Raw genomic sequence first — 27,784 nt, forward strand, 5'->3', positions numbered from 1 at the left:
AACAACTGAAAATGCATATATAGTATTGTGTGGTTATTTGGAACGGGAATGGTACAAAGTCATAGCATCTGCTGCTTGCAAAACACATGTAGTCTAATATTATCAATTGAAAGAATTAAAAATGAAGACTGTCGAACCAAACACTGAGGGTTGAAAGAAAATACATTCAGGGCTCCAGATAACTTTTTAACCTACTGTATAGGATTCAGTACTCCTTGATTTTTGTTGGAAAATTTGTTTTACTTGTCCAATTGTCCAACACAAACCATAAAGATCCCAACTCCGCTAGGAATGCATTTAAAGAAGAAATAAATAAGCTGAGTGATAAAGCTCCCCTGGTTATCCCCCAAAATCCTCATATTGAAATGCATTCAAGTATGAAAAACAATGGTAAACAATCAACCATTGCCCAAGCATTTAAGGCCCTAAAATGTAGGATCCAAAAGGAAATAAGAACCTCTTACTGGTCTTATATGGAATCGGACATTTTTACTGGCGACTCCCAACCGGGTAGGAACAAAAGGTTCTACTCGTTTGTTAAACATAACAAAACAGATTGCTGTGGTGTAGCCCCCTTTAAGTATGAGGGTCTAACAGACGCGGTCACAAAGGCAAACATCCTCAAACAAGAAATATCTTTAAAAATGATGGCCGGCGAATTGTAATAAGGAAAGAAGTTTATGAATTTTTCATCTAACATTCATCTTTCATCTAACATTTTGCAAAACTAAACACCGCACTTTAACAATTTATGTGGTTCTCTTTTAATTTTTCGCAAAGGTTTCGTAGGGTTGCAATTTTGTTTCGTTTATCCTTAGACGAATAATTACAGCAGTAGTTTGATGAAGATTCATGAAGCGGTTCATGAGAAGAGGTCATTAAACGTGTTTATATTTTTTAGCTAAATTGGTCCCTATCCCCATTTGTAACAAAATAGCAAGAGACCTTACGATATTGTTACACATCGAGTTTGACAAAAATCCATTACATTTTAGTGGTTAATGCGAAGTAAGCATATCTACTTTTAGCTATACTGGTCCCTAATAGGGCCCAAGTTCCTATATAAATAAATTTGGAAGAGGACCTTATAATGATGCTCCAGACCAAGTACGACAAAGATCCACCAAGCTGTTCATGAGACGCTGTATAAAGGCATTTCTAGTTTTAGTTCTAGCAGCCCCTAAAAGGGGTTAAATGTCCCAGCTGAACAAAGTTGGCTGCGGGCCTAATAAAGATGCTACAAATCAAGTTTAATTAGAATACATGAGAAAAAATCAATTAAAGGATTTTTTTATTTATCATTTTTATCTATTTCTAAAAAAGGCCAACTGATCCCGCTTTAACAAATGCATATTCGCTATTCATGAATCTTTGGACAATGACGTCACACCTATAAAAAAGTGAAGGTCAAGCAAAACATACAATTGTAATTATTTCAATATTTCTGTTTCATAAGCAAAGTTTGACCGTAGTCATATCACATATAGCAACGTACCTTCATTTCAGCGTATTGAGATTCAGTCATTATATAGCATATATATAATAAAACAGATTTCAACTGAGTTCAATATTTGCATACCATACTAAAGAAAGATATTCATATATAATAAATCAGTTAAATAATTTATAACAAATATATCAAAGCAAACAGGTACTCATTTTAATATGCAATCTGAATAAGTCACAAAAGCAAGAAACCTTTTCATATACAGACGACAATTGTAACAAGGAAAATCTTTTAAAAAGTACTTCTCAACATAAAAGACTCTTATCACACCCTTATTCATGTGATACGCAGACCGTATTCAGCTCTTTCTTTAATTTGATATATGTTGGTATTTGAACAGGTTTTTATCATATTTATTAAACTTACTTATCATTTTGAGATATATCAATATTCTTGCTAAATATACTGAGCCAAAGTTAGCTTTAAAACTGTGAACAGCGTCGTTTAGGATAAACGCTTTGTCTACATTTCACTCAGCGTAGCACAATCAACAGAGTGAAAGAAATTGACACTCTCGTCCAATCAGGCAGAGTGTTGCATAAATCTTCCATTTTGATAAATTATCTATAATACGTTATCAAGTAGTTTAATTTGCTAAGTGAAGTCACGTGGCATACGTAACGAAAACGAATTTAGACGGCGTAGCCGAAAAACAGTTGGAATCTGTCTTTTCAAAGCCCCAATCCCTAAGCCTGAAACAACTCAGCAAAAAGGAAACAAACCCCGAATCACCACCAGAGATGCCAACGATCCTCATAACTGTTGAGGGTGCGGACTGTTACTGGGCTAAATTCAAATAAAGCCTCTGGTCCTGATGAATTTTCGCCAAGATTACTAAAAGAATTTCACTTAGAGATAGCCCCAATCATTACAAAGATATTCCAGCTATCTCCAGCTATCTCTTGAAACAGGTAAAGTCCCAAATGACTGGAAGAGAGCAACCGTTGCACCAGTTTACAAGGAAGGTCCAAAATCCAAGGCTAGTAACTATAGGCCCATATCCTTGACATGTATTGCCTCTAAAATTAATGGAACATATTCTTGTCTCAAATATCATGTCCCACTTTGACAGAAATGATCTCTTTAGCCACTATCAACATGGCTTCAGGTCAAAGCATAGCTGTGAAACACAATTTATAAGTTTCACACAAGAGGTATTTGACAATCTTGAAAATGGCCAACAGACTGACGTCATCGTCATGGACTTCAGTAAAGCCTTTGACAAAGTTGACCATAAAAATCGGCTGTTAATGTGTTTGGTCCTTGATGAAGGGCTAGGACAAGTTGTTCGAGATCAATTTGTCAAACTGGATGAGTTGGTTTTATTTTGCCTTTGTGAAAAACTATACTCACATTAATTACGTACCGTCACTTTTACTTAAGGCTAATTGTCAACCGGCGTTTTGCTTTTTCACAACATGTAACAAGGGGTATTAGCTATCTAACCTTCGGAATATTACCGGCATTCACCTACAGTCTTAGAACTTTTCGAAAGTGAAATGGGCTGTTGATGTGTTTGGTCCTCGGAGTTGGGCTAGGTTAGGTTTATGGAGGTCGATTTTTTTGAAAGTTGTTAAAACTGAATGAGTTGGGTTTGTTTTAAGTTTGAATGTGATTAAACTATAATCGCATTAATGATGTACCGTCGGTTTTACTTGAGGACGAGTATCAACTGGCGTTTTGTTTTTCTCATAACACGTACTAATGGGCACTACTTATCAGACCTTGTTAAAATCACTGGCATTCACCTAACGTCTTGTACATTTTAGGTAAGGGTTAGGGCTTTGGGTATTTTTGAAAGTTGAATGGTATGTTGTTTACTGCACAGCATTGGGCAAATTACTGTGACAATCGATCTTGTTGGTTGACATAACATATCATAGCATAACATAACAAGCACATGTTCAAATTCAGTTTTATTCAATTCACTAATATGTATCAACATCAGTTTAGCCACGCGTGCCAATAGCTTTATAAATGTCCCCGAAACACGTTGCGTTTCTTCTAGGCGTTTGATAAAACACAAACGGTGGCATAGGCCTGTAATGTTTCTTATGATCGACTTCTCTCATGAACCTGTCCGTTATCCCATTATCGACAAACGACAGTAGAAACGTTGCATTAGCCACAATCCAATATACCCGTTCATTCCTCGCGACAAAGGTTTTGAGTTCATCTCTCCACAGTTGTATGTCATAATAGTCTATCACAAGTATCAAGAATCTAGTATCAGATTTCGACAAAGCTGTCTCGTAATTTCAAAACAGGATACGACAATGTCCGTAATGAACAGCTCATGTTGAGGTTCGCAATGTCGTGCGGTCTGCAAGAAATCCATACCGTTGTTCTTCCAAAAATAACTCTGGTGACATCGGCTGAGCAACAATGTATGCTCTGTCTCGTTGTAATTTCTTTTTTTCGTCATCTCGTTTCTTAATAGCATTGCAGAGTTCGAGATCCTGTCTCAGTGTTTCAAAGCTAACCAATGTTCACTGTTCATCTCGCCAAATTGGTTTAGAAGAATTATTTTGCATCTTGACAGGTTGAGAGCTGAAGATATAATGAAGCTCAAGTGCCGATTTCCCCATACGTACCGCAAAATAACTTTTTCAATCTATCAGCTTTCTGATATGGTCAATACAAAGTAGCGTGGTAAATGCGACAAATCTGATTTGGTCCAAAACAGTTTGGGACTAGAAAGAGTGGGCGCAGATGCAGACTTAGTTCATTTCTGTATCGCTCTGACTGTGTAATTATGTCTAAGTACATAATAACGACTTTTTTGGCGTTTACTTTTATAGTTTTAGGTTAGTGTTACTGAAACATCATTATTTTTCATGTTTATTACTCCAGTGCTAAAAAAGTTTGAAAATTAATTCCAGTAAATTCCAACGCAAAACAACTCTTTCTATCTCGTAACATCCGTGTCATACAAATATCATTCACATTTTCGGTTATTAATAATTAAGCGCCAACTTTTCCTGTTCGCGCTTCTTTGCTTTTTCTACCTGATTTTTTTCTTAGCTTTCAAAATACCCTTTGAATGACTCTGCTTCTTTTTCTTGTCTTTGCCGTGTTCATGTATTCCATCATCAGAATCATATATTCATATGTTATTCATCACAGCACCATTTGCATTTGCAGTCTGGTCCTGCACAATTTGGATATTTCCTTCGTCTCTTTGTTGCTTCTTTATAAAGCAGGTTCTTCACCAGTTTTGCAAAGTGTAGCCATTGTCCTCTGCATTGGTTTAGATAAAGCATAGGAATTCGCCATTGTGTCGAATACTACAGATTATTTTTCCATATCAATGTTTAATCTTTCAGTGTTCAATTTTGTATATGATCCACATGTCCTCTGGCCCTTTGAGTAGTTTGGCTTGAAGCTAGCAAAGCATACTACTTTAGGTGGATCAAATTCTTTTACTGTATTCGCCGTATTTTGTACTGAACAGTCTTCCGCCTTTAGTAACTCAAGGAAATGATATTGGCTATGATGGTTCCTCTTCTGAGCTATGATAGTCCATTATCCCATTGGTTCTTCATTGTATGCCATATGATAGTCCATCGTCCCTACCGTTTGCCCATTTGGATTGCACCGTGGAATTGCCCATAGGTATTTTCCTAATAAGTTTTTACCGACATTTCCTGTTTCTTCCATAACCAAAGTACTTGTCTAGCATTTGCATTGCTAGAGTTTCAATGCTGCTTTCTGCCATAGGTCCCTTAAAGTTACGTTTTCAAGATCCAATACCATTTCGTCAACTATGGTTTTTTCTTGTCAGAAGTTTTCGAAGTGTTCATCGAACACACGTCCGTTGAGCTAATATTAAACTGCAATATGGATAGTCAGTAGTATTAATATTGGTTCCTCTTGCTTAGCATAGATTGTACGATTTGGACTTTCAATGCGAGATAGTCTGTAACCACATTGGCGTAGATGGTTTTCCTCTTTTCCATGAGACATAACTTGATCCATCTTTGATTTTCTCACACGTTCAATTATGCCACAACTGAACCTCATTTTGCTTCATCCACTTTTCTTTAAAAGTTTTGAAGTTCCCATCTCTTTTTAGTTTTGAATGGTATGCATGATAGTGACCCTTATACCTCATCTGCAACTTTTTCCCAACTCGTTACAGATGACATGAACTTCCGTATCCAGTTGTTGTAGTGTATATTGTCTCGAGTCCATCTCTCAAGAACTTGTCTTCTTTCATCCTGGTTATAGTCAACATGAAGTGTACACCCTTTACCTTCTCGGTATTTCCTCTTGAGTTTTTTTACTTTTTGTTCTATAGCAGACAAATGTGTCTTTGTCTTGATGTGCTTCACCCAATTTGAACACATTCATATCCCTTTACAGTACACACAACACACTTTCTCTCGACTTTATTGTCAACGGCTTTCCAGGCTGAAGTGGTGCAACTATGCCATATCTAATATTACGATTTCTTTTGTACTGTAACCGAAAAATAACTTTTCATCAAATCTGCTTTCTGAATGGTTAATACAAAGTAGGCGTGGTAAAGCATACCGTTCGGAGTGTGAGCTAGAAGAGTTGTGGTGTGTGTGTAGTATGTAGGCTCAGCGTCATTCGCATTAGTGGCAATCCGAAGGAATACGTCGGCTCATACTCGAGCCGATATCTCATTAGCTTACTGTCGAAAAAACGAAATGTCAATTCGTGCTTGTTATTTGGACACCATATGTTTACATGCCGAAGAGCAGAGATGCTTAATTAAGACCAACCTTTCATAATGGACCTTGAATTACTTGTACGGCAAAAGCAATGATCATTTTTGAAGGTATTCGTGTAAAAGGCCAGCCTATTACTATTGACAAAACTAAACTGCACTTTGTACAAACGTGATCCTTGGATAAAGCATACAAATACCAGCATTAAACTCAAATTGCAATTGGTTTTTCAGAAGGTATTTTGTCACTAAATGCTAAAGAGCGAAATCATAGTGACTGTTGACTATGTGCTTAGTATTCTGCTAACAAAGTGGATGTGCTCCACATTTGTGTTTCAAGCTGAAGGGCAAAAGTCCTACTTTAGGTCTCTAGTTTGAATTCGCCCATCTGTATGTATTTTGAAATTCCTGGTGTCCAAGCATTTGTTACTGATTACGTTTTGGTTTTAGATTAAGGAGATTGAGATATAGAAATAGCCATATACATGATGCGTTTAGGAACTAGTGGGTTAAAACGAACTTAGATGTAAAAAAAACAAAGCAAGTAGGTTTTTGTTTTAAATTTCATCATACTGACTGCAAAAGAAAACACACTTACATAATTTAGTCCGTCAGTCTCACTTTTACGCTCGACTTATTCTGGCATTGCAGAAGCAGCACTTGGCCAGTTGCTTTTATCCGATCGACACAATATTCGCAAAAAGTTGTGACCGCAAGGCACGAGTGTATGGTCTTCTGTGCGGCAAGCCTATGTAAGCCAGCATCATTCGTCCCTTGCCTCTTGCCTTGGCTTCGGACATGTTCTCTCTGATGGAGCCGCCAGTATCTCATTTCCTTCCCTCTTTTTCCCCAAGCCGTTTCGCTCACGTACTGCTGCAACCGTTATGAAAGCCTCGTGTAAGTTTTAGCTAGGACTTTTCGGTTTCGGAATCGTGTCGGACTGATGATGTCTGCAACTCGTCAATTGTCCTCACGCTTATGACGATGGTATCCGTTAGTGTGATCGGTTCTTCGCTTTGTCAATATAGTTCTGAAACAGAAAAACATAAACGACCGTCCAGTTGTTTACAAAAGTTTTTACAAGGGCTAGTCAACAATCAGTATTAGCTAGTAAAATTATCGAGTTCAATTTCAAATTCAAACTGTCAATCCAAGTGTCAACTCACCAATTTCAACCCTCAGCAAGCCTTGATTCTCCAAAAGGAAACCCGCAGCACTATTACGTCGACATATCTGTTTCGTTCGTCGCCTCTCTGTTTTCGTTTTCCCCACAAGTTCAGTTTTCGATAGTGTCCGACATGCGAACCTTGAATAAGGAAGGGTATCGTCCGCGATACATGTTGACACAAGTCACGACTGTTTTATCTATGTTTTCGATAAGTTTTTGAGCTCTTCTCACTATGCCTCTTCGCTTGTATAAGACAAAAAACCGTTCCATTGCTTGTCGACGCCTCTCGGTCATAAGCGAGCTCAGTAAATCTGGCGACTTGGCACTGTCATCGTCTGATACAGAATGACACTAGAGTGCATATCCACACACCCCTCTAGCGAAAATTGTTTCGACAATCATATGTGGTATTTAAACCACGCCTAACTTTGTATTGAACCAATCAGAAAGCAGATGGATTGAAACGTATTTTTCGTTACAGTATCGGGGAATCGGCACTTGAGCTTCATTATATCTTCAGCTCTCAACAGTCAAGATGCCGAAAAAAAAATAATTCTTCACTCAACCAATTTGGCGAATGAAAAGTGAACATTGTTAGCATTGAAACACTGAGACAGAGATCTCGAACTCTGGTTATGCTATTAAGAAACGAAGATACGAAAATAAAGAAATTACAACGAGACAGAGCATACATTGACGCTCAGCAGATGTCTCCAGAGTTATTTGGAAGAACAACTGTATGGATTTCTTTCAGACGACGACATCGCACATCCACAGGCCTGTTCAATACGGACTTGTCGAATCCCTTGTGAATACGAGACCGCATTGTCGAAATATGATACTAGATTCTTGATATTGTGGATAGACTATATGACATACAACTGGGGAGATGAACTCAAAACCTATGTCGCGAGGAATGAACGGTATATTGGATTGGGGGCTAAATGCAACGTTTCTACTGTCGTTTGTCGAAAAGGGGATAAACGGACCAGGTTCATGAGAGAGGTGGATCATAAGAAACATTACAAGCCGATGCCACCATTTAAGTTCATTGAAACGCCTGGGAAGAAACGCAACATGTTTCAGAGACATTTATCAGCAATTTGGCACGCGTAACTGAACTCATGTTGATATAAATTAATGAATGCAATAAAACTGAATCGAATTTGAACATGTGTTTGTTATGTTATGTTATGTTATGTCAATGAACAAGATCGATTGTCACAGTAATTTGCCCAATGCTGTGCAGTAACCCTCATACTGTGTAAAAACAACACACCATTCAACTTCCAAAAATGCTCAAACCCCAACCCTAACCTCATCTACTTTTTCCTAGCCATACACCAAGGACCAGACACCCCAAAAGCCGATTTCACTGCAATTATGAGTTAATGCTGGACATTTGTATGCTTTAACCAAAGGACTCGTTTGTACAAAGTCGCTGTTTTGTCAATAGTAATAGACAAGCCTTTTACACAAATACCTTCAGAAATGATCATTGCTTTTGCCTTACAGGTAATTAAAGTCTATTATGAAATGGTTGGTCTAAACTAGGCATCAAGGGTCTTCGGCATGTGAAAATATCGTGTCCGATTCTCTAGTATGAACTGACATTTCGTTTTTCAACATTAAGCTAATCGGACATCGGCCTGAGGTACGAGCCGACGTATTCGTTCAGCATCGCAATATCACCTTTAGAAAAATGTACAGTACCAAATTTCTATGGCTCTGCATTTAACGGGCTTGCCACCGTCATGTTTCCAAGTATCACCATCTTTGACCGTCATAGTTATTTCGCAGACTTCTCTGTTTTACTGTTTTTTATGGTGCTAAAGGTCTTGTATACATTTTATCAACGAAGACTTTTGTATTTTACAGAATGTTTGAACCGGTGCAGTTATTGAAATAAGCTGTTTTGTATCACAAATGTGCACAACGCTTTAGATCAGAATACAACCGTGTTTGGCAGCAAAAAAAAATGGGTCATGTTTTCAGAAAATAGTCTGTTTTATCGACTGTAAAGTGTTACAAGTACGTTGTTTATGCCTTGTACATTTCAAATCAAAGAAATAGCATGCACTGATAGGGTTTTTGAAGCTGTACATTCATTGAACTGGGCTGTTTTGAGGCAAAATGTGCACAGTGTGTAATATCTTTGTAACTCTAGGATTTGCTTGTAAATAAATAAAAAGAAGCAGTTCTGGCTTTGCTTTGTGTTTTACAAATACAGATACAACATTTCTCTATCTGAATTAAATGTTCAAAACATAATGATCATTGAGGTAAAGGAAGATTCACTGTTTATACAGTCCCACAGTTGTACATCGAAACGGCACCGCTCCCACTGTTATATGAGAACTTATAACCAGAATTCCTGGTTATTGCTCAGATCTAACTTTCATTGAAAAAAAAAAAAAAACAATGTTAATGAACAATGAGAACTTTATTTACTAAACTGTGTTACATGTTTCATAGTTAAGTCATTTAGAAAAAAACTTTATTCTATCTCCAATTTCTTACAACGTGGTGGTCTAATAAATGTTAAAATGTTCACGTAGACCTTTTCTGCTCCATCCATCATTTGGGGTTCCGTCCTGATTTTTTCAAGTACAGTCCGAATTTGGGGCCAGACTGTGCTCACAAACCCCTCCAAGCAATCCAGAATATAATTACTCATGTATTTCCTTAACATGTACATCCAGGTAGATAACCTCAAATCCAAGTCTGTCCTTTTTTTTGTTTAGTTTCCCCGTACTTCACGTACAGACACTTCTTTCAGTCAGAAAATCACGTAACGCGCCACTCACATCAATCAAAATTCACTGTCTGGTAATGTTTGAGAAGTCCACATTTAAACTTGTCCTGTTCTTGATGTAGGCTGAATAATTCCATCCAAGTTTCTACCGAAATTCCAAGATGTATCTACTAATATTTGCTTCGTTAATCGACACCTTGTGAGTGTCGGACACGCCTCGCTCAGTACAGTACTAAAGGAATCGACATTGTGTTGAATACCGCCGAGCTATTTTCCATCTTGTTTATCTATGTAAGAAAGCCATCCTTTCACACATTTTTATAGTGCAAAAAAAGTTTATAAAATTATAAATTGCTCTCAAAAACATCGCCCTGCGGGATGCCATTTTTTCCCTTTCAACACAGTGGGGCACCCCCCTTGCAAAAAAGTTTCATCGTAGCAACAAAATTATGTTCACTAAACCAGCTTTTGACACATGCTTCATTGTCATTTCTTGTGGCAGGAACTCTGTCTCTGACTCTGCGCATCAAGTTCAAACAACAACAGTAGTCGACAGACACATAGCACAGCTTCATGAAAATTTACCAACGCATGTCTGCAGCAAAACGAACCTTTACCTCCATAAAACACCCCCGATTTAAAGGGGGGGGGGTCTTTTTCCAGTCATTTTTTCTTCTTTTCCCGCACAAAAATCAATCTCAAACACCCCACCTTCCCACACAAACATCCTTTTCAATCCAACTTTTTTTCAAAACCCATTTTGGTAATTAATTCATAAGCTCGATACCCTGGGAGTCCAACCATTAGCATCCCAGTGGATCAAGTCATTTCTCAAGGACCGTTCCCAAAGAGTAGTTGTGGATGGCTTCACCTCAGATGAACTTCCTGTTCTTCCTGGGGTTCCACGATGATCCGTCATTGGCCCTTGTCTCTTCCTAGCCTACACAAATGACCTCCCAGAATCCATCAAAAGTAAGACACGACTTTTTGCAGATGACACTATTGTCTATCTGACGGTTAAATCCACCCTTGTTTCCGAATCCCTACAAAATGATCTCCATTCTCTAGAAGCCTGGGAAAAGGACTGGTCAACGGAGTTCAGTCCGGATAAGTGTGAGGTATTGAGGATTACTTGAAAAAAAAACCTATCTACAATTATATACGCCATAATATAGCACTAAAAGCTACAGAAGCTGCTTAATACCTGAGCGTCACACTAAGTAAAGATCTGTTGGTCACAACACATTGATAACATCACATCGAAAGCAAATAACTCACTCAGATTCATCAAAAGAAATGTCAAAACAAACAACAGAAAAGTAAAAGAAACAGCTTACAACACCTATGTCCGCCCACAGCTTGAATACTGTTCCTCTATATGGCACCCTTGGCAAAAATCCCTCACATACAAAATTGAAAGAGTACAACGATCTGCAGCTCGATAGGTATGTATACTATGTAACAATTATGGTCAAACAAGCAGTGTCAGATCTCAACTGGCAATCCGTTGAACAACGCCGCATCAAAAAGTCCCTTATCATATTTTTTAAGATAAAGTACAGTCTTATTGCAGTCGACTATAACCACCTCACACCTAGAAGAAACCTGATTTACTTGATCCCACAATCTCATACGCAATACACTTTAACTCCTTTTTTCCAAGAGCAATTCGTTCCTGGAATGGTCTTCCCCTACACATACAGTCCAGCCCCAGTTTGATTCTATTCACTGAGAGGCGGGCAACTGTAACCTTCTTATTTATATCCATGTTTTTAATCTTAATAATTGTAGTTCTTTTTAACTTTGCACTTAATGAGCTTGCTCGTCTTTAAGAAAGCAATGAACAAATAAAAACAATTGGTCCAGGCTTGTTTTTCTGAAAAATTGTTTTGAACACACCCACTGTTGCTGAAACTGCTAGCAATTTTTCAACATTTTCATAATTTTCTGCTTTATTTTTATAAATACCAACCAAAATATGCATCAAGACAGCACAATAAGGTTTATTCTTTTTACAGATTTTATCATATACTTATTTGATATCATAGTCATATTTGTAATACAATATTCTTACAAAAATGGGTACAAATGAAAAAAAAAATCTTGTTTTATACCCATAGTGAAGATTTTTTTTTTAATTTTGAAAAAAACTGTTCCATAGGTTTTTTTTCCTTTTTTTTTTTTTTTTTTGGCGCTAAAGATATATGGGTCACCAGGCTAAATTTTATGTTAAGACCGCTTGAATACAACACCTGTTCGGACGAAAAATGGCTCGAACCTGACCAAATTGATTACATGTATATCTGCTAGAAGTTTAAAAAAAAGTTTAAAAATTCTTAAATCTCTCTATAATTGAATATTAAATAATCTGAACGGAGATATTGTCTTATATACAAAGTCAATTGTCTAACATTATATGAACAACACTGTCTTTGTACTAAAATGCGCTGTCAAAAGACAGCCACAAAAATGGCAAGATACATGTCAGGCATGTTACATGTCAATACAACATGACCAATATCAACATTTGATTACTGATAAAACTTATTAAAAATGTTATATTATTCAAGATTCCTCATATTTAAGATTGTCTGTCACATATTCCAACAAATGTTGACTTCACTTCAATTTTCCATTTATAGTGTTGGCTGCGCAGAAAGATGCGCATAAAAAAACTATAGGAATTCCCTTTAACGGCAAATATATATGAATCTATTTATTCTTTGTCAAACAGAAGAAATTTCAGCAAATTATCAATATTTTACTATGTATCTAATTGAGGATAGACGGACATAAAGTATACGCAAGAAAGGCCATTTTCTTTTCAATTCATTTTAAAAATAAAATATTCATAAGAAAGATAATACATTGAATATTATCACATCGTTAGCAAAGCTAAAATACCTACGATATTTTTCCCGTATTTAAATAAGTAAAGGACTCCTTCTTTGCGCTATCCACTCGTGCGAAAAACCGATGGGTCTAATTCAACCATATGATTTTGCTTTTGTAAACAACAACTTTCTTGTTTATATGTTGCATTTGTCAAACTGTATTATGTAAGTCAATATATTTTATATGTAATATTTGCATCAACAAAACGTTATGTTACAACACAAATCTGCAGTAAAATGGCAAGAGCTGTAACTGAGACAGGTGTATCAGAAAATCAGGTATATCATTAATTTGCAAGAAATGATGTCTCTTACTTTTAAATATGAAAGCAGACAGCTGTTGATGTAAATACATGCAAAAAACTTTAAATATTCAAATTGTTTCGAAGAAGTTGACAAAAATGTTACTTTTTGCAAGTGCACTGTTGCCGTGGTAACGATTCGCTGACCAGTATAACATCTGAAATTTTAGCAAAATCACAGTGGATAATATTTCTAATAATCATATCTTTTTGCCTGATTGTCGTTCTAACTGTTACAAAGAAATGTGTTAATGCATTAGGTGTCTTTAACATCAAGGTTTTTGTTCTCTTTTTTTTTTTTTTGTGATGTTATCTAACTCGATATCCAATGAGGTCTATATTTTTGTACAAAAAATGTCCAATAATTCGTACATAAAAAAAAACATCTGTCTGTGAATTATGTTTATACACTATAAGAGTTAATTATATATTTATTTCACATGTATAAGTTATGGCTTGGTTCTTGAAGGACTTTTTAAAATGAAGTTTAACAGGTGTCGTGTTACGGGCATACATGCATACATTACCTGTTTGAAAGCTGAAAACAAGTTATTGTAACAAAGCAGTGCCAGACATTATATTTTTTAATAAAATAGCTAGACAATAGCTAGAATTGGCAAACTATTATTCGCACAAGCGTATTGTGCATTCCGGTAGTTACGCAATTGGCGGCCGCCACATGCGTAGGCCTACTTTAAGCACGCCGGTGTATTCCATACAAAATTTGAAAATTAATATCGCATATTTAAAATTACAGTTTTGTTTTGTCTTTGTTCAGTGTTGTATTAATTCATCCAATATTGCATATTGCATATTTTTAAATCATAGTTCTCGTACGGTAAAAACTTCAACGTGTTGCAGATGTCGGAACAGCAAACAATCTAGCGCACAATCACAGTGCACGCTTTCTGTGAGTAACGTCCTGAAAAATACAAACTTCTTATATGACGACATAATCTATATGAAAAACTGTAGTCAGCAGAGCGTTGTAACGTCCTGAAAAATACACACTTCTTATATGACGACATAATCTATCTGAAAAACTGTAGTCAGCAGAGCGTTGTAACGTCCTGAAAAATACAAACTTCTAATATGACGACATAATCTATATGAAAAACTGTAGTCAGCAGAGCGTTTTAACGTCCTGAAAAATACAAACTTCTAATATGACGACATAATCTGTATGAAAAACTGTAGTCAGCAGAGCGTTGTGACCCGTGAAATATTCCGTGGTGAAGAAACAACGAGTTAAAAGCGGGTGTTACAGACAAACTATTTAATCATCTTTATCTAATGCTATCGTTTCAGTGTAAAACAACACGTAGTAAATGTTTCTGTCCGCCCTACATTCATTTTGAGTAAAAAAAAATATACAGTGCCTTTGGGTATCAAATGTACGGGCGTGTTTAGTATGTGGAGGCTGAATGCCTTCACGCGAACTTAAAATACAATCATATATTTCATACCAAAATGCAACTGTTTAAATTGATCCAATGTTACATATGCTTTGCCAATAACAGGTCTCTAAAATAATAGAATCGTTAACATGCGGCATCTACTGGAATAGTAAAAGGTATAACGCACACATTCCACGGATAACGTCCGGTTACATGCACTTTTCTCATGTATGTAACAGCTTGTAGCCCAACCTTACCCGTTTGGCTTGTCGGGATGGCTTATTTTATGATCTGATATTTTATAGCCGCCAACCCGCCTCGATAGCCTAGAGGTAGAGCGTCAATCCAATCCCTGGCCGCGTCATACCAAAGACGTGAAAAATGGTACCAGTATCTCCCTTGCTTGGCGCTCATCATTAAAAGGGAAACTGGCCTCTTCTCTCATACCCTCGTGGCGATGGATTCCATCAGGAATGAGGTGTCGAGAGTGATTAATATAAGTTGTAGAACTTCCTTCACAATCGACCTAAAATAAATTATGTATAAACTAACCCGGCAGAGATGACAGCGACAGCGGTGGCGGGACAGCGGCAGTCAAAAGTTATCACGCTGTCTCGAAAACGTCCTGTTATTTGGATTTCTAGTAGCCAAACAAAATGATTGTAACCTCCAAAGTGTTTACGATTACTTTGACCTCCGAATTGTTTACCATTATCTTGACCTCTGGAATGTTTACCATTCCTTTGATCTCTGCATTGTTTGCCATTACCTTGACCTCTGGAATGTTTACCATTACCTTGACCTCTGGAATGTTAACCATAACCTTGACCACTGGAATGTTTACCATTTCTTTGACCTCCGCATTGTTTACGATTACTTTGACCTCCGAATTGTTTACCATTACCTTGACCTCCGGAATGTTTACCCTTACCTTGACCACTGGAATGTTTACCATTTCTTTGACCTCCGCATTGTTTACGATTACTTTGACCTCCGCATTGTTTACCATTAACTTGACCTCTGGAATGTTTACCATTACCTTGACCACTGGAATGTTTACCATTACCTTGACCTCTGCATTGTTTACCATTACCTTGACCTCTGGAATGTTTACCATTACCTTGACCACTGGAATGTTTACCATTACCTTGACCACTGGAATGTTTACCATTCCTTTGACCTCCGCATTGTTTACCATAACCTTGACCTCTGGAATTTTTACCATTACCTTGACCTCCGGAATGTTTACCATAACCTTGACATCTGGAATGTTTACCATTACCTTGACCTCCGGAGTGATACCCTTACCTTGATCTCTGGAATGTTTATCTTAACCTTGACCTCCGGAATGTTTACCATTACCTTGATCTCTGGAATGTTTACCATTACCTTGACCTCGGGAATGTTTACCATTACCTTGATCTCTGGAATGTTTACCATTACCTTGACCTTCGAATTGTTTACCATTACCTTGACCTCTGGAATGTTTACCATTACCTTGATCTCTGAAATGTTTACCATTACCTTGACCTCCAAATCGTTTACCATTACCTTGACTTCTGGAATGTTTACCATTCCTTTGACCTCCGCATTGTTTACCATTAGTACCTTGACTTCTGGAATGTTTACCATTACTTTGACCCCCGCATTGTTTACCATTACCTTGACCTCCGGAATGTTTACCATTACCTTGACCTCTGGAATGTTTACCATTACCTTGACCTCCAGAATGTTTACCATTGCCTTGACCTCCGGAATGTCTACCATTACCTTGACCTCCGGAATGTTTACCATTACCTTGACCTCCGGAATGTTTACCATTACCTTGACCTCTGGAATGATACCCTTACCTTGACCTCCGGAATGTTTACCATTACCTTGACCTCCAGAATGTTTACTATTACCTTGACCTCCGGAATGTTTACCCTTACATTGACCTCCAGAATGTTTACCATTACCTTGACCTCCGGAATGTTTACCCTTACATTGACCTCCGGAATGTCTACCATTACCTTGACCTCCGGAATGTTTACCCTTACATTGACCTCCGGAATGTTTACCATTACCTTGACCTCCGGAATGTTTACCATTACCTTGACCTCTGGAATGATACCCTTACCTTGACCTCCGGAATGTTTACCATTACCTTGAACTCCAGAATATTTACTATTACCTTGACCTCCGGAATGTTTACCCTTACATTGACCTCCAGAATGTTTACCATTACCTTGACCTCCGGAATGATTACCATTACCTTGACCTCCGGAATGTTTACCATTACCTTGACCTCCAGAATGTTTACCATTACCTTGACCTCCAGAATGTTTACTATTACCTTGACCTACGGAATGTTTACCCTTACATTGACCTCCGGAATGTTTACCATTACCTTGACCTCCAGAATGTTTACTATTACCTTGACCTCCGGAATGTTTACCCTTACATTGACCTCCGGAATGTTTACCATTACCTTGACCTCCGGAATGTTTACCCTTACATTGACCTCCGGAAGTTTTACCATTACCTTGACCTCCGGAATGTTTACCATTACCTTGACCTCCGGAATGTTTACCCTTACATTGACCTCCGGAAGTTTTACCATTACCTTGACCTCCGGAATGTTTACCATTACCTTGACCTCCAGAATGTTTACTATTACCTTGACCTCCGGAATGTTTACCCTTACATTGACCTCCAGAATGTTTACCATTACCTTGACCTCCGGAATGATTACCATTACCTTGACCTCCGGAATATTTACCATTACCTTGACCTCCAGAATGTTTACCATTACCTTGACCTCCAGAATGTTTACTATTACCTTGACCTCCGGAATGTTTACCCTCCCATTGACCTCCGGAATGTTTACCATTACCTTGACCTCCAGAATGTTTACTATTACCTTGACCTCCGGAATGTTTACCCTTACATTGACCTCCGGAATGTTTACCATTACCTTGACCTCCGGAATGTTTACCCTTACACTGACCTCCGGAGGTTTTACCATTACCTTGACCTCCGGAATGTTTACCCTTACTTTTTTTAAGTGCTGTGATAATTAAAATTGTGAACACGCAGGTTATACATATTTTTCTTTACGAATACAAATGCAGTGAAAGTATACACTAATCAGGTAACCTCTTAGACACCGATGCCCGTATATTGAATAAAATCATTAAGAAAACCCGTACTGGTATTAACTTGTGCCTCATAGCTATTTAGAGTTTCCCTACATTGTCATAGACAAATAAGAGATTTCAAAGGTAATTTCATCTTACATATCGTCACAGAGATCTTTTGAATTAAATTTTGCCTGGCTATTGATAGAGCATGACTTATCTACCTCAACTTACTGATCAATAATGCATAATATATTTCATGTGCAAAATTTTAATTAATACACAAAAATATCTTTAGTTTACATATTTAAGGGCATCCACGAGCGCTTCTTCAAATACATATTTAAGGATTTTAATGTGCTTGATTTAGCTATAATATAATGATAGAACCATTATAATATATCTAAACAATAAGAAGATGTTATTCGCACGAGGGCGAAGCCCGGGTGAATTATTACACTCGGCATATAACCAATTCGAAGCGTTTAGATATATCAATACATGGTCCTGCTATGTTTTTTTTTTCAATAATATTATGCCTTTTATAAAAAAAAAACATTAATGAATTACGAGACAGCACTTTTTCCCCCATTCCCGAACCTCCACTTAACGTTAGTAGTGTATTCTTTTTTTCTTTTCAAGCTAATTTGCTCAGAGTTCTTTTGTGTACATGGCTTTTAAAAACACCAGATTTTCTCGTAGAATTTAAACATTTGTCGGGAGTGGGGAGAGGACCCCAAACCTTCATCTCTGTACGCCACTTATCCAGGCTAGCAAAGTATAGTTTTCAAACTGATAACCTCAGAATTCTGTGTCTAAATGGCTTTTACAATGTACATTTTATCTTTTAAAAAATTTCACGGGGAAGACTCTTGATCCCCTTTCTTAGATTTACTCTAATTATTCAGGCTAATACTGTGTACTTTTCAACCTGATTTGTTTAAATATTTTTTCTGAAATTGTTTCAGCACGCAGCATTTTGTCTCACAAAATTACATACTTTCTCGAGGAAGACCTAAGAACCTTAACCTGGACATATACTACCATCATTTTCCATGTTTCAAGATCTGTGCCATATGAGCCGTGCCATGAGAAAACCAACATAGTGGGTTTGCGACCAGCATGGATCCAGACCAGCCTGCGCATCCGCGCAGTCTGGTCAGGCTCCATGCTGTTCGCTTTTAAAGCCTATTGGAATTGGAGAAACTGTTAGCGAACAGCATGGATCCTGACCAGACTGCGCGGATGCGCAGGCTGGTCTGGATCCATGCTGGTCGCAAAGCCACTATGTTGGTTTTCTCATGGCACGGCTCATATATCTGTATCTGTATCCAAGTCTTCACTTCCAGTATAGGAGAACCGTCTACGTTAATTCCCTTCACCAAGTTAGAATGCTATATACACCCTTACAGCATATACACTTTTACGAAGAACAGTTAAACTTCTTTCATAATACTTAGTTAACGATACAGTTTATCACACACAAGATTTACTTAAATTAGGATCACGAATGTCACTTTGTAGTTCAAAATATGCTCAAAATCAATGCTGACTTGTTAATCCATATTCATTTGTCCCTCAAACGCCCAAGAAAAATCTAACCTCGGTATGTCAAGACTGGTTACAGCAATGTTAAATTATATATTCATCGTTTGTTATTTCATTCTTTTTATTTTGTCCCTAGTTAAATCACAGGTGCTCGTCCAGTCCTGGTGCCCATACGTGTGCCCCCAATAAAAAAGTGAAAAACCATTGTTTTTACCCTAAAACGAAAACAAAATTAAAAATATAAATTCCTATACTCAGTATACTGATACATTGAAAAGGTCCCTATGTTGCTGTAACACTATGGAGATTTCCTAGCACACGCTGTGGAACAACCAAAATGTCCGGACCAGTAACAATTCAGGCTACCTTGCTGCTGTTTACACATCGGGCATTTAGAAAATAGTAAACAATCTTATTCTGGCATATGGGCACCAAGACTGGGCAAGCAAGCAGCTGTGAGATAAATCACAGCTAAAACCATTACCTAATGGTAGATATGAGTAAATCTTAGTTTTTTTTGCGCGGAAAAGTGGGAACGTAGGTAATATACCACAAAAACAATTATATCTAAGCAGACGGTGCGTCTACAAAAATATATCTTGTTTTCAGTACTGACATTGTTCTTTAACTATAACTCAACGTCATTTAAGTGTGCTTAGAGTATCAATTCTTTTTTTTTTTTTTTTTTATTATTATTATTATTATTATTATTATTAATATTAATATTTTACACAGAATCAAAATAGGCCGATTTCTCAGTCTGTTATATACATAAATGCTACCTGGTCGTTCAAGACACACTCAGCCTGCAAACAGCTCTGGTAAGCAATACAAGTCCATTATTGATCTGTTGTGTATACAGCTCGTTATTCCCTTGTGTCCGTAAACGAATTTTATGTATAACGTGTTGCCATGACTGCATATACTGTACAAAACCTATAAGAAAAACTTTAGGAAGCATAGAATGAAACCAAGCAAAAATAAATTTCAGATTCTCTTCATCTGTGGCGAGATGCCTCTATCAGGATGTTTGATATAATTTAGTCACCGCATACCTTATGATTCGTACCTAGAATAGTTAGACCCAATCATATTCGAACCGCCGATGATCCGTCATAATTCAATATTTTAGATGATAGACTGAATGAAATAAGCACTAATCTTTCATGAATTCCTAGAAAAGAAAGTTCTATCTACTGACACGTTAATTACGATAGTTTCAGGCTCTAATAACGGAAAATACACAAATTAAGGACAAACTAAGCACTTCCATTATCAATGTACTAAGGAGCTTGATTTTGTCATAATCATTGAGCGCTCATTAATTACAATTGGATAAAAGCTTATAAACACCGGGACAGCGCCACGAACAGATCAGAACCTGCCTGGCTACCGAGGAGTCAACAACGTCAAAGTAAATATATTATATGAATCTGCCAAGCTGCCGAGCGATAATAAATAAGAAATAATTACCATATACTATTGGGTTCTTGACCTCCTGTCATAGTCTGAGTTCTTACTCAAAACATTGCGTTTCGTTTAAGGGCCACGACGACAGGAACTTGACATCTAGTAGTATTTTGGTAAACTCTTAATGTATGGTATTCACCTCAGGCATTGTTTGTTGTGAATCTCCATACTACAAGATCCCATCCACTAATTTTGAGTACTCATCATCAGTTAAATTGAGATAGATTGATTAGCATTAATTATTTTATATTTCACCAATCATTTTAAGAATCATTTGTTTTCCAATCATTCGGCAATGAAGCCCATAGGAAAATTATATGATATTGAATATACTGAGCTAGACCGTGCACGCTACACATCGATGATGTTGAAAATAAATAAATACTCACAAATTATAAAGAAAATTGTTTTGTTTTTCTTTACAACCGAAAATATATTTTGGCCATAAAACTAATATTAATCAAGATCTTTTTAACTTGAAAATTCAAAACGATCCTAGCAATCTATCAGCCTCAGAGACAGGGATCTTGCAAAATAATTATTTCTTCAGAAAAACTTGCAAACAAAATTTAAATAAATGTTAGATTTCTTACTGATACATGTTAAATAAAGTCACAATTATTTGAAAATGAAATGATTAAATAATATTAGTTTTACTTAACTCTGTTTATTTTATTTTTTCAAATTCGTAATCGTTGGGATATCGTTGGCATCCTTCGTTTGGCCAACAAAGACATGGAGTTGGCCCAACGTTGGACCATCCATGATAGACGAAAAAATTCTGTTGGCCCAATGGAGGGCCAACGATGAGTGTAGGATACCAGTCGTTGGGCCAACGGTGTACCAGCCGTTGGGCCAACGTTGCGCCAATTAGCAAAATGGTGTTGGGCCAACGTTGGCATTCTTCGTTTGGCCAACGAAGAATATGCAGTTGGCCCAACGTTGGGCCAACGCCTGTCTACTATCTGGGAAAGCCGCAGTTGTTTAAAACAGTGTACAGAAGTCTTTTTTACAGAATACGGATATAAATAACTGACTCTTTTGTTGGGATTAACCCAATAGCTATCTCTGATTACATTTTAATGTTGCATTACTGGTACTGATGATGAACCCGAACAGATGATAAAGTCGACCACCTTGGAAATATTCGATTGCAATCGGTTATTTATAAAACTGAACACACCATCTAATAGTTTCAACTTACAACACCAACTGGTGTAAACAAAAACAAAATTGGTAAATATTCTGTATAAATAAATAACTTACATTTATTTGTATAAAAAATATTTATCCAAAATTACTGGGGAAGTGGGTGTTTTTTGCTTATGCTCACTGTCGAAACATTAAGGCCTGACATCTGGTAACTTTTCATTACTTGATCAGGAATGACTGCTGCAGCTTTTTGGGGAAAGTTTCAATATAAAAATACGAAGAAAATTTTGTAAATGATAAAGTGTTCGAATTTATCATAAGTCAACGTTCAAACAGTCCACATTTTACAAACCCCTTTTTGGGCCTCACTTCGTGTGAGTTTGCTTACTAAATATAAATTTGAATTATGTATGTTTGCAGCAAATGTTAAGCTTTATTGTGATACCGACCATTGCTTACAGTTTGCAGAAATAAAAAAGTTACAGGTAAAAAAAAACTCATTTTCTGTTCGGGTTTATCATCAGTACCAGTAACCCAAAGAAGTATATAATACTTTTATTATTTTTATAGATCTTTAATTAACCTTAAATATTTTCCGAAAATATCATTCTGCGGAGAGTGTAAATTTAGTGTTGTGTAGCCTTTGGAATCAGGGTTTTACACCTAAATCGATTTCCTACGACGTGTTTTAATCGCTGACACCGGAAATAGAAAGAAAATCAGGATTTCTTTGTTTGATCAATTTAAATTACCTAGATGTCGCTGGCTTTTGTTCCCCCGCAACAGAAAGGACCTAAGGGTCCTCCTCCGAACCAAGCTAGTATTCAGAAGGTAGTCACTTTTGCAATTGTTGGCACGAGTTTAACTTAGTTTCGAACCAAAATTGTTTCGACCCATGTTTCGTACTTTTTGCATTTGTTGGCACGAGTTTGACTTAGTTTCGAACCAAAGTTGTTTCTAGCCATGTTTCGGATTTGTTAAGAATTCACAGGTTTTTCCGTGGTAAATGGTTCCGAATATTGGACCTATTCATAGTTGCAAACAGTCTTTCACATTTTTCAAATGGCAGTGGCTAGGTAGCCGGTTCCGGCTAGCTAGACCAAAGGTCTACGTAGCCGGTTCCGGCTACCTAGACTAAAGGTCTAGGTAGCCGGCTCTATATATATATACATATCATATATTAACACGTAAGTCAGGGTAGCCGGCTTTAATAAATTTTGTTATAAAGGATCATTATATTAGTTAAATCAGTTACATTTTTTGTGACTTATTTACTATTTGTGATTTACCTGTTTATTTCGCCGTATTTATGCACTCGTATCATATCGGCCGATATTTTGTTATGTTATCAACAAATGATCAAAGTGTCGTTATCGTCATCGGCGTGTTTAAATGGCATGTTTATAATTAAAAGTAAAATTTTAAATGAATTTTTGTAGTTTGTTATAAATGTAAAAAAATACACCAGTTTTGATCGATGATTTCAATTGTCGGCGATCCTTTAGAATTAGGTCTTTTGATGTATACATGTAATTATGTAATTTTACATTTCACATTTATCACGCTACCTTAGAATAAAGAGCTCATATGTTCAAACAAACAATTAGAACCAATAAAGATCATTGAATTGTAGACAAATCGGAGAAGAAATTAGTAAGTAATTAGATAATTAATTAAAGACGCACATAGAAAGTGCGAAAGAAATGATCACTTAAAATTTTCACTTAAAAAAGGCACACGAAATGATCCAACGTCGTTATGTTCAGTAGAGTCGCATCATTTAATATATGATGATGCTCTTTGTTTTGCCTTTTTAAAACTGTTTGTTTTGTTTTCTTTTAGGAATGAATCACTGTATCTCGAATATGTATCGAGTACATTCTAACATAACAAAATGTTCGCCGATATGAGTGCGTAAATACGGCAAAATAAACAGGTAAACCACAAACAATTAATAGTAAATCGGAAGAAATGTATTTTATTTAACTAATTTAATGATCCTTATAATTCTTTATAGATACAGTTTATTAAAGCCGGCTACCTTTACTTACATGTTCATATATGATATGTATATATAGAGCCGGCTACCTAGACCTTTAATCTAGGTAGCCGGAACCGGCTACGTAGACTAAAGGTCTAGGTAGCCGGAACCGGCTACCTAGCCACTGCCTTTTCAAATTGGGTTGGCCGGACCCATTTAGGGCTGTCATTGATTAGGTCTTAGGCATATCGACAATACCGATATATCAGAAGACAAATATCGACCATACATCGATATATCGATTATTAAGTTGGATTAACAACCTATTTGTTCATATGCATACTATATACCTTCCTGTAAATGCTATTTTTAGTTTTATAGTTTTATTGCCTACTTTTCATATTACCGTTTGATTGTGTTGTATTTGTATCTATGAAATAAAAGAAATAAATAAAACCAGATAAAATCTTTCATTTTTATTTTGCCTTCACTTCTCTTTTACGTTTATCTAAATTTACAACTTTGTGAACTTTATTGTTTTTGAGGGTCTGAGTGTTTATCTGGATAGTTTTGTTCTGTCTGTAAAATATCGATTTTTGAAAATGGGAATCGATAATCAATCGACAAAAAAATATCGTTGATACATCGATATCGTTTCTATCGATGACAGCCCTATTCACAATTGGTGTGAACATCTCTAAAAATAGTAGAAAAACATTTTTGAAAAAAAGGTTTGAAAAATTTAAAAGAAGTTTGTTACCGATTTTTGCAAGGAAAAGCGTCTGTTTGATCAAGATTTGTTTCGTTAGTCACCCTGTAGTATATTATTGACCCTTGACAGGGTTCCCATTAGCCTTACTCATTTGGCTTATCAGGATGACTTATTTTATGATCTGATATTTTTTAGTTGTCATCCCTCTAAGCCTTACCCGTATCTGCATTTTACTGTTAGGAGAACGAAGACATTAAAAAATCCCAAAAAGTCATAATATACTGGTCAGACTTACTTGCTCTCATAAATTTGACATTAAAATTCATGTAGAAAATTCAAATGAGTTGAATATAACTCATAATTTGAAATAAGAGACTTAAATCTTCGAAAATATGAAGTGACAGGTGTGAGGAGATATCTACCCTGACACCGGTTTCAGTACACATCAGTCTGCCGATTAACACTAAATTGCAGAAACAAAACACAAAATATACATTTATAAAATGTCAGCAAGGTAAGTTTATGCTTTAATGTCAACAGAACAGGGATCGAATTTAGCGGTCGCTAACTCGCAAAATTCGAGTAAGAATAAAAAAAAATGCGAGTAGAAAATCTTGGCACTCGAATATTTTTGCGATCACAATCGAAAATTTGGGAATTTGCTCAAACTGTCCTTTTCTCTTTAAAAACTCCTTTGGGGCAGTTAATTTACCGATAATCACGTGACTGCTTGTAGACGCTTGTCGCTTTATACAAAAGTAATTATTGGATATCTAAGTAAGCATCTAGGCAATATTTGTTTTCATTTCAGTCTGTAATTTGCAAAGTTCTGCAGAAATGGAGAGGAAAATTACATGTTTCTTGGTCCAAAAAGGCCCGTGAAGACATGCTAGCAACACTAGGGGCAGTGACCTGAGAAAAACTTAAAACTTCAACGTCCAGCCAAAAGTCCAAAGAATCATTGAGTACTTTGGTTCGTATTGTACTTTCAAAACCAGAAAGTCCCCTGCCTGTCCGGACCGTGAACTTTTATATGAAACCAAACAACAACAAAACAACTTCATAAATTTAGCATGAAAACAGCTTTTAAATAATTGCTAGTGGAACCCATCATTCTGCTACTAGAAAAAAAATGGCACCAGCAAAAATTTGCTAGTGGGAAAAAAAGTTAAAATTCGATCCCTGCAAAAATTCATTATCAGAGATGTAATCATTGCAAATACTTTGTACATGTACCAGAAAATGTTCCCAACGGATTTCTGTTGGGGATTTCCTGACAGAATTATGCAGAATAAGTTTGAACGGGACAGGGACCGTCAAACAGGGCTCGCGCTGGGATAAATATTTTTGTAGCCAAGCTTTTAGCCAATTGATAAATCTTTTAGCCAAATCTTACAATTACCTTTAGCCAAAAATTATAGCCAATATTGCAGATTGAGTAGCCAAAGAATCCGAGACCTTACAAAATACATTGTGGGAGCCGCAGCTGCTTAATATATACTACCGGTATATCTATTATAATAGAAAGAAATGAAATCTGTAATTGTTAACAACTTTATTATTTAAAACAAGTACATCAACAGTATATCATAATACACTTACACATTGAAATGCAGTTATAACAATGACTATATTGTTCTTTTTTTCAACACATTTGACCTTTAAATGCAACTACAAATGTATAATAAGTTTCATTATTTTAAACAAGTACATACAAACATACACAACACAAGCATTGTCTATTAAGCATCAGTTACATTGATGACATTGAATTTAATAAATATAGCACATTTAAAACAACAGTTATCAAAAGTTATCACGCTGTCCTGAAACATCCTATCATTTGGACTAGGTTCCCATTCACATAAATATGTACGTTTTTCATGTATAAATAGTGACCTGAAACATACAGAAAATTGCTCCTGTACGTAATTCAGGGCCCTAGCTGGTCGGTTACTTTCTTATTTCAGCCTGTTAAACCAAAACTTATTGACAACCCTGTGTATAACACTTGCTTTTATCCTACCAACATCTTCCTTTCTGTCAGTGAGTTTTTTTTAAATTGAGAATGGGCCCGGTACCAGAAAAATTGTGAAAATCAGCGTTTTTTTTCCTCATAATTGTGAATTCACCCCCCACCCCCCGCTTAACTGTGATTTTTTAAATACTTTGTTATTCAATAGGGTGTACGAAACAACTGTGGAACAAAACCATTTAAATGATTCGTGCCTAATCGCACTATGAATTAACATTTTGTACCCAAACACACTATGAATTAAGGTTCAAGCAGGGTTCCCACCAAATTTTTTGTGTGTTTTTTTTTTATTCCCCCCCCCCCCCCCCCCCCCCCACTGGGTCATCAAACTGGGGGGTGAAACTTCAAAAGTAGGGTGTTTTGACATTTCAAACTTTATTTTTACTTGTTTTGATAATAGCTTATCCCTTGCCAGTGAAGTGCATCACATTCTGACTCATAGTGCCGTTTATCGCCCCCCCTCCCCCCGAAAAATTTCGAAATTCAGCGCTTCATTTCCTGCATTCTGGGGCATTTTGGGAGCATTTAAGAACACCTTTTTCACTGCAATTTTATATATAGTATAACCCTTATTTTCACATATTATGAGCTCACCTGTTAAACAGGGATCAGCCTAGGTCAAAATTTTAGGGAGAAGTGACTTCTCCCTCCACAGAATTTAGGGAGAAGTTGAGAAATTTAAGGAGAAGAATCGGCATAGCATTCAGTTTCTTGCCCATATATATCCACTTTCTGTGGGTCTAGCTGTAACTTATAAACAGTAAATATTTAAGGAAATTGATTCTTGCATTATCATTTTCATGAATTTCTAAATAAAGTATAAACTTAGCTATGAAAAAGTCGCCTTTAAATTTTTATCCGAAATTTACATGTCCGAAATTCGTAAATTTAACAGGTGCACGATCAAAACGGCGTGAAAATTTTCATTAATGTTTCGATTCTCGTACTTTTATAATGCCCGATTTTTGCACCAATTTGTTCAGATTTATACATTTAATTTATTCATTTATTATTCTTTTCGAAAATAATACCAAACTCGTAGTTAATG

The 27,784-nt window shown here is 36.5% G+C and overlaps 1 protein-coding gene across 2 annotated transcripts in view; it reads left to right on the forward strand.

Annotated features, from left to right (window-relative positions):
* The first annotated feature begins 22,680 nt into the window (after positions 1–22,680).
* LOC123549334 (protein SSXT-like) overlaps positions 22,681–27,784 on the forward strand; it is a 42,193-nt gene continuing 37,089 nt past the window's right edge. For both annotated transcript variants that reach the window (XM_045337345.2, XM_045337346.2), the window contains exon 1: positions 22,681–22,839. In XM_045337345.2, the coding sequence (XP_045193280.2) occupies positions 22,765–22,839 (75 nt within the window). In that variant the 5' untranslated portion in view covers positions 22,681–22,764. The remainder of the gene's footprint in view (positions 22,840–27,784) is intronic.

Source organism: Mercenaria mercenaria, chromosome 6 (genome assembly GCF_021730395.1).
Source record: "Mercenaria mercenaria strain notata chromosome 6, MADL_Memer_1, whole genome shotgun sequence".
In the NCBI taxonomy this organism is placed as follows: Eukaryota; Metazoa; Mollusca; class Bivalvia; order Venerida; family Veneridae; genus Mercenaria; species Mercenaria mercenaria.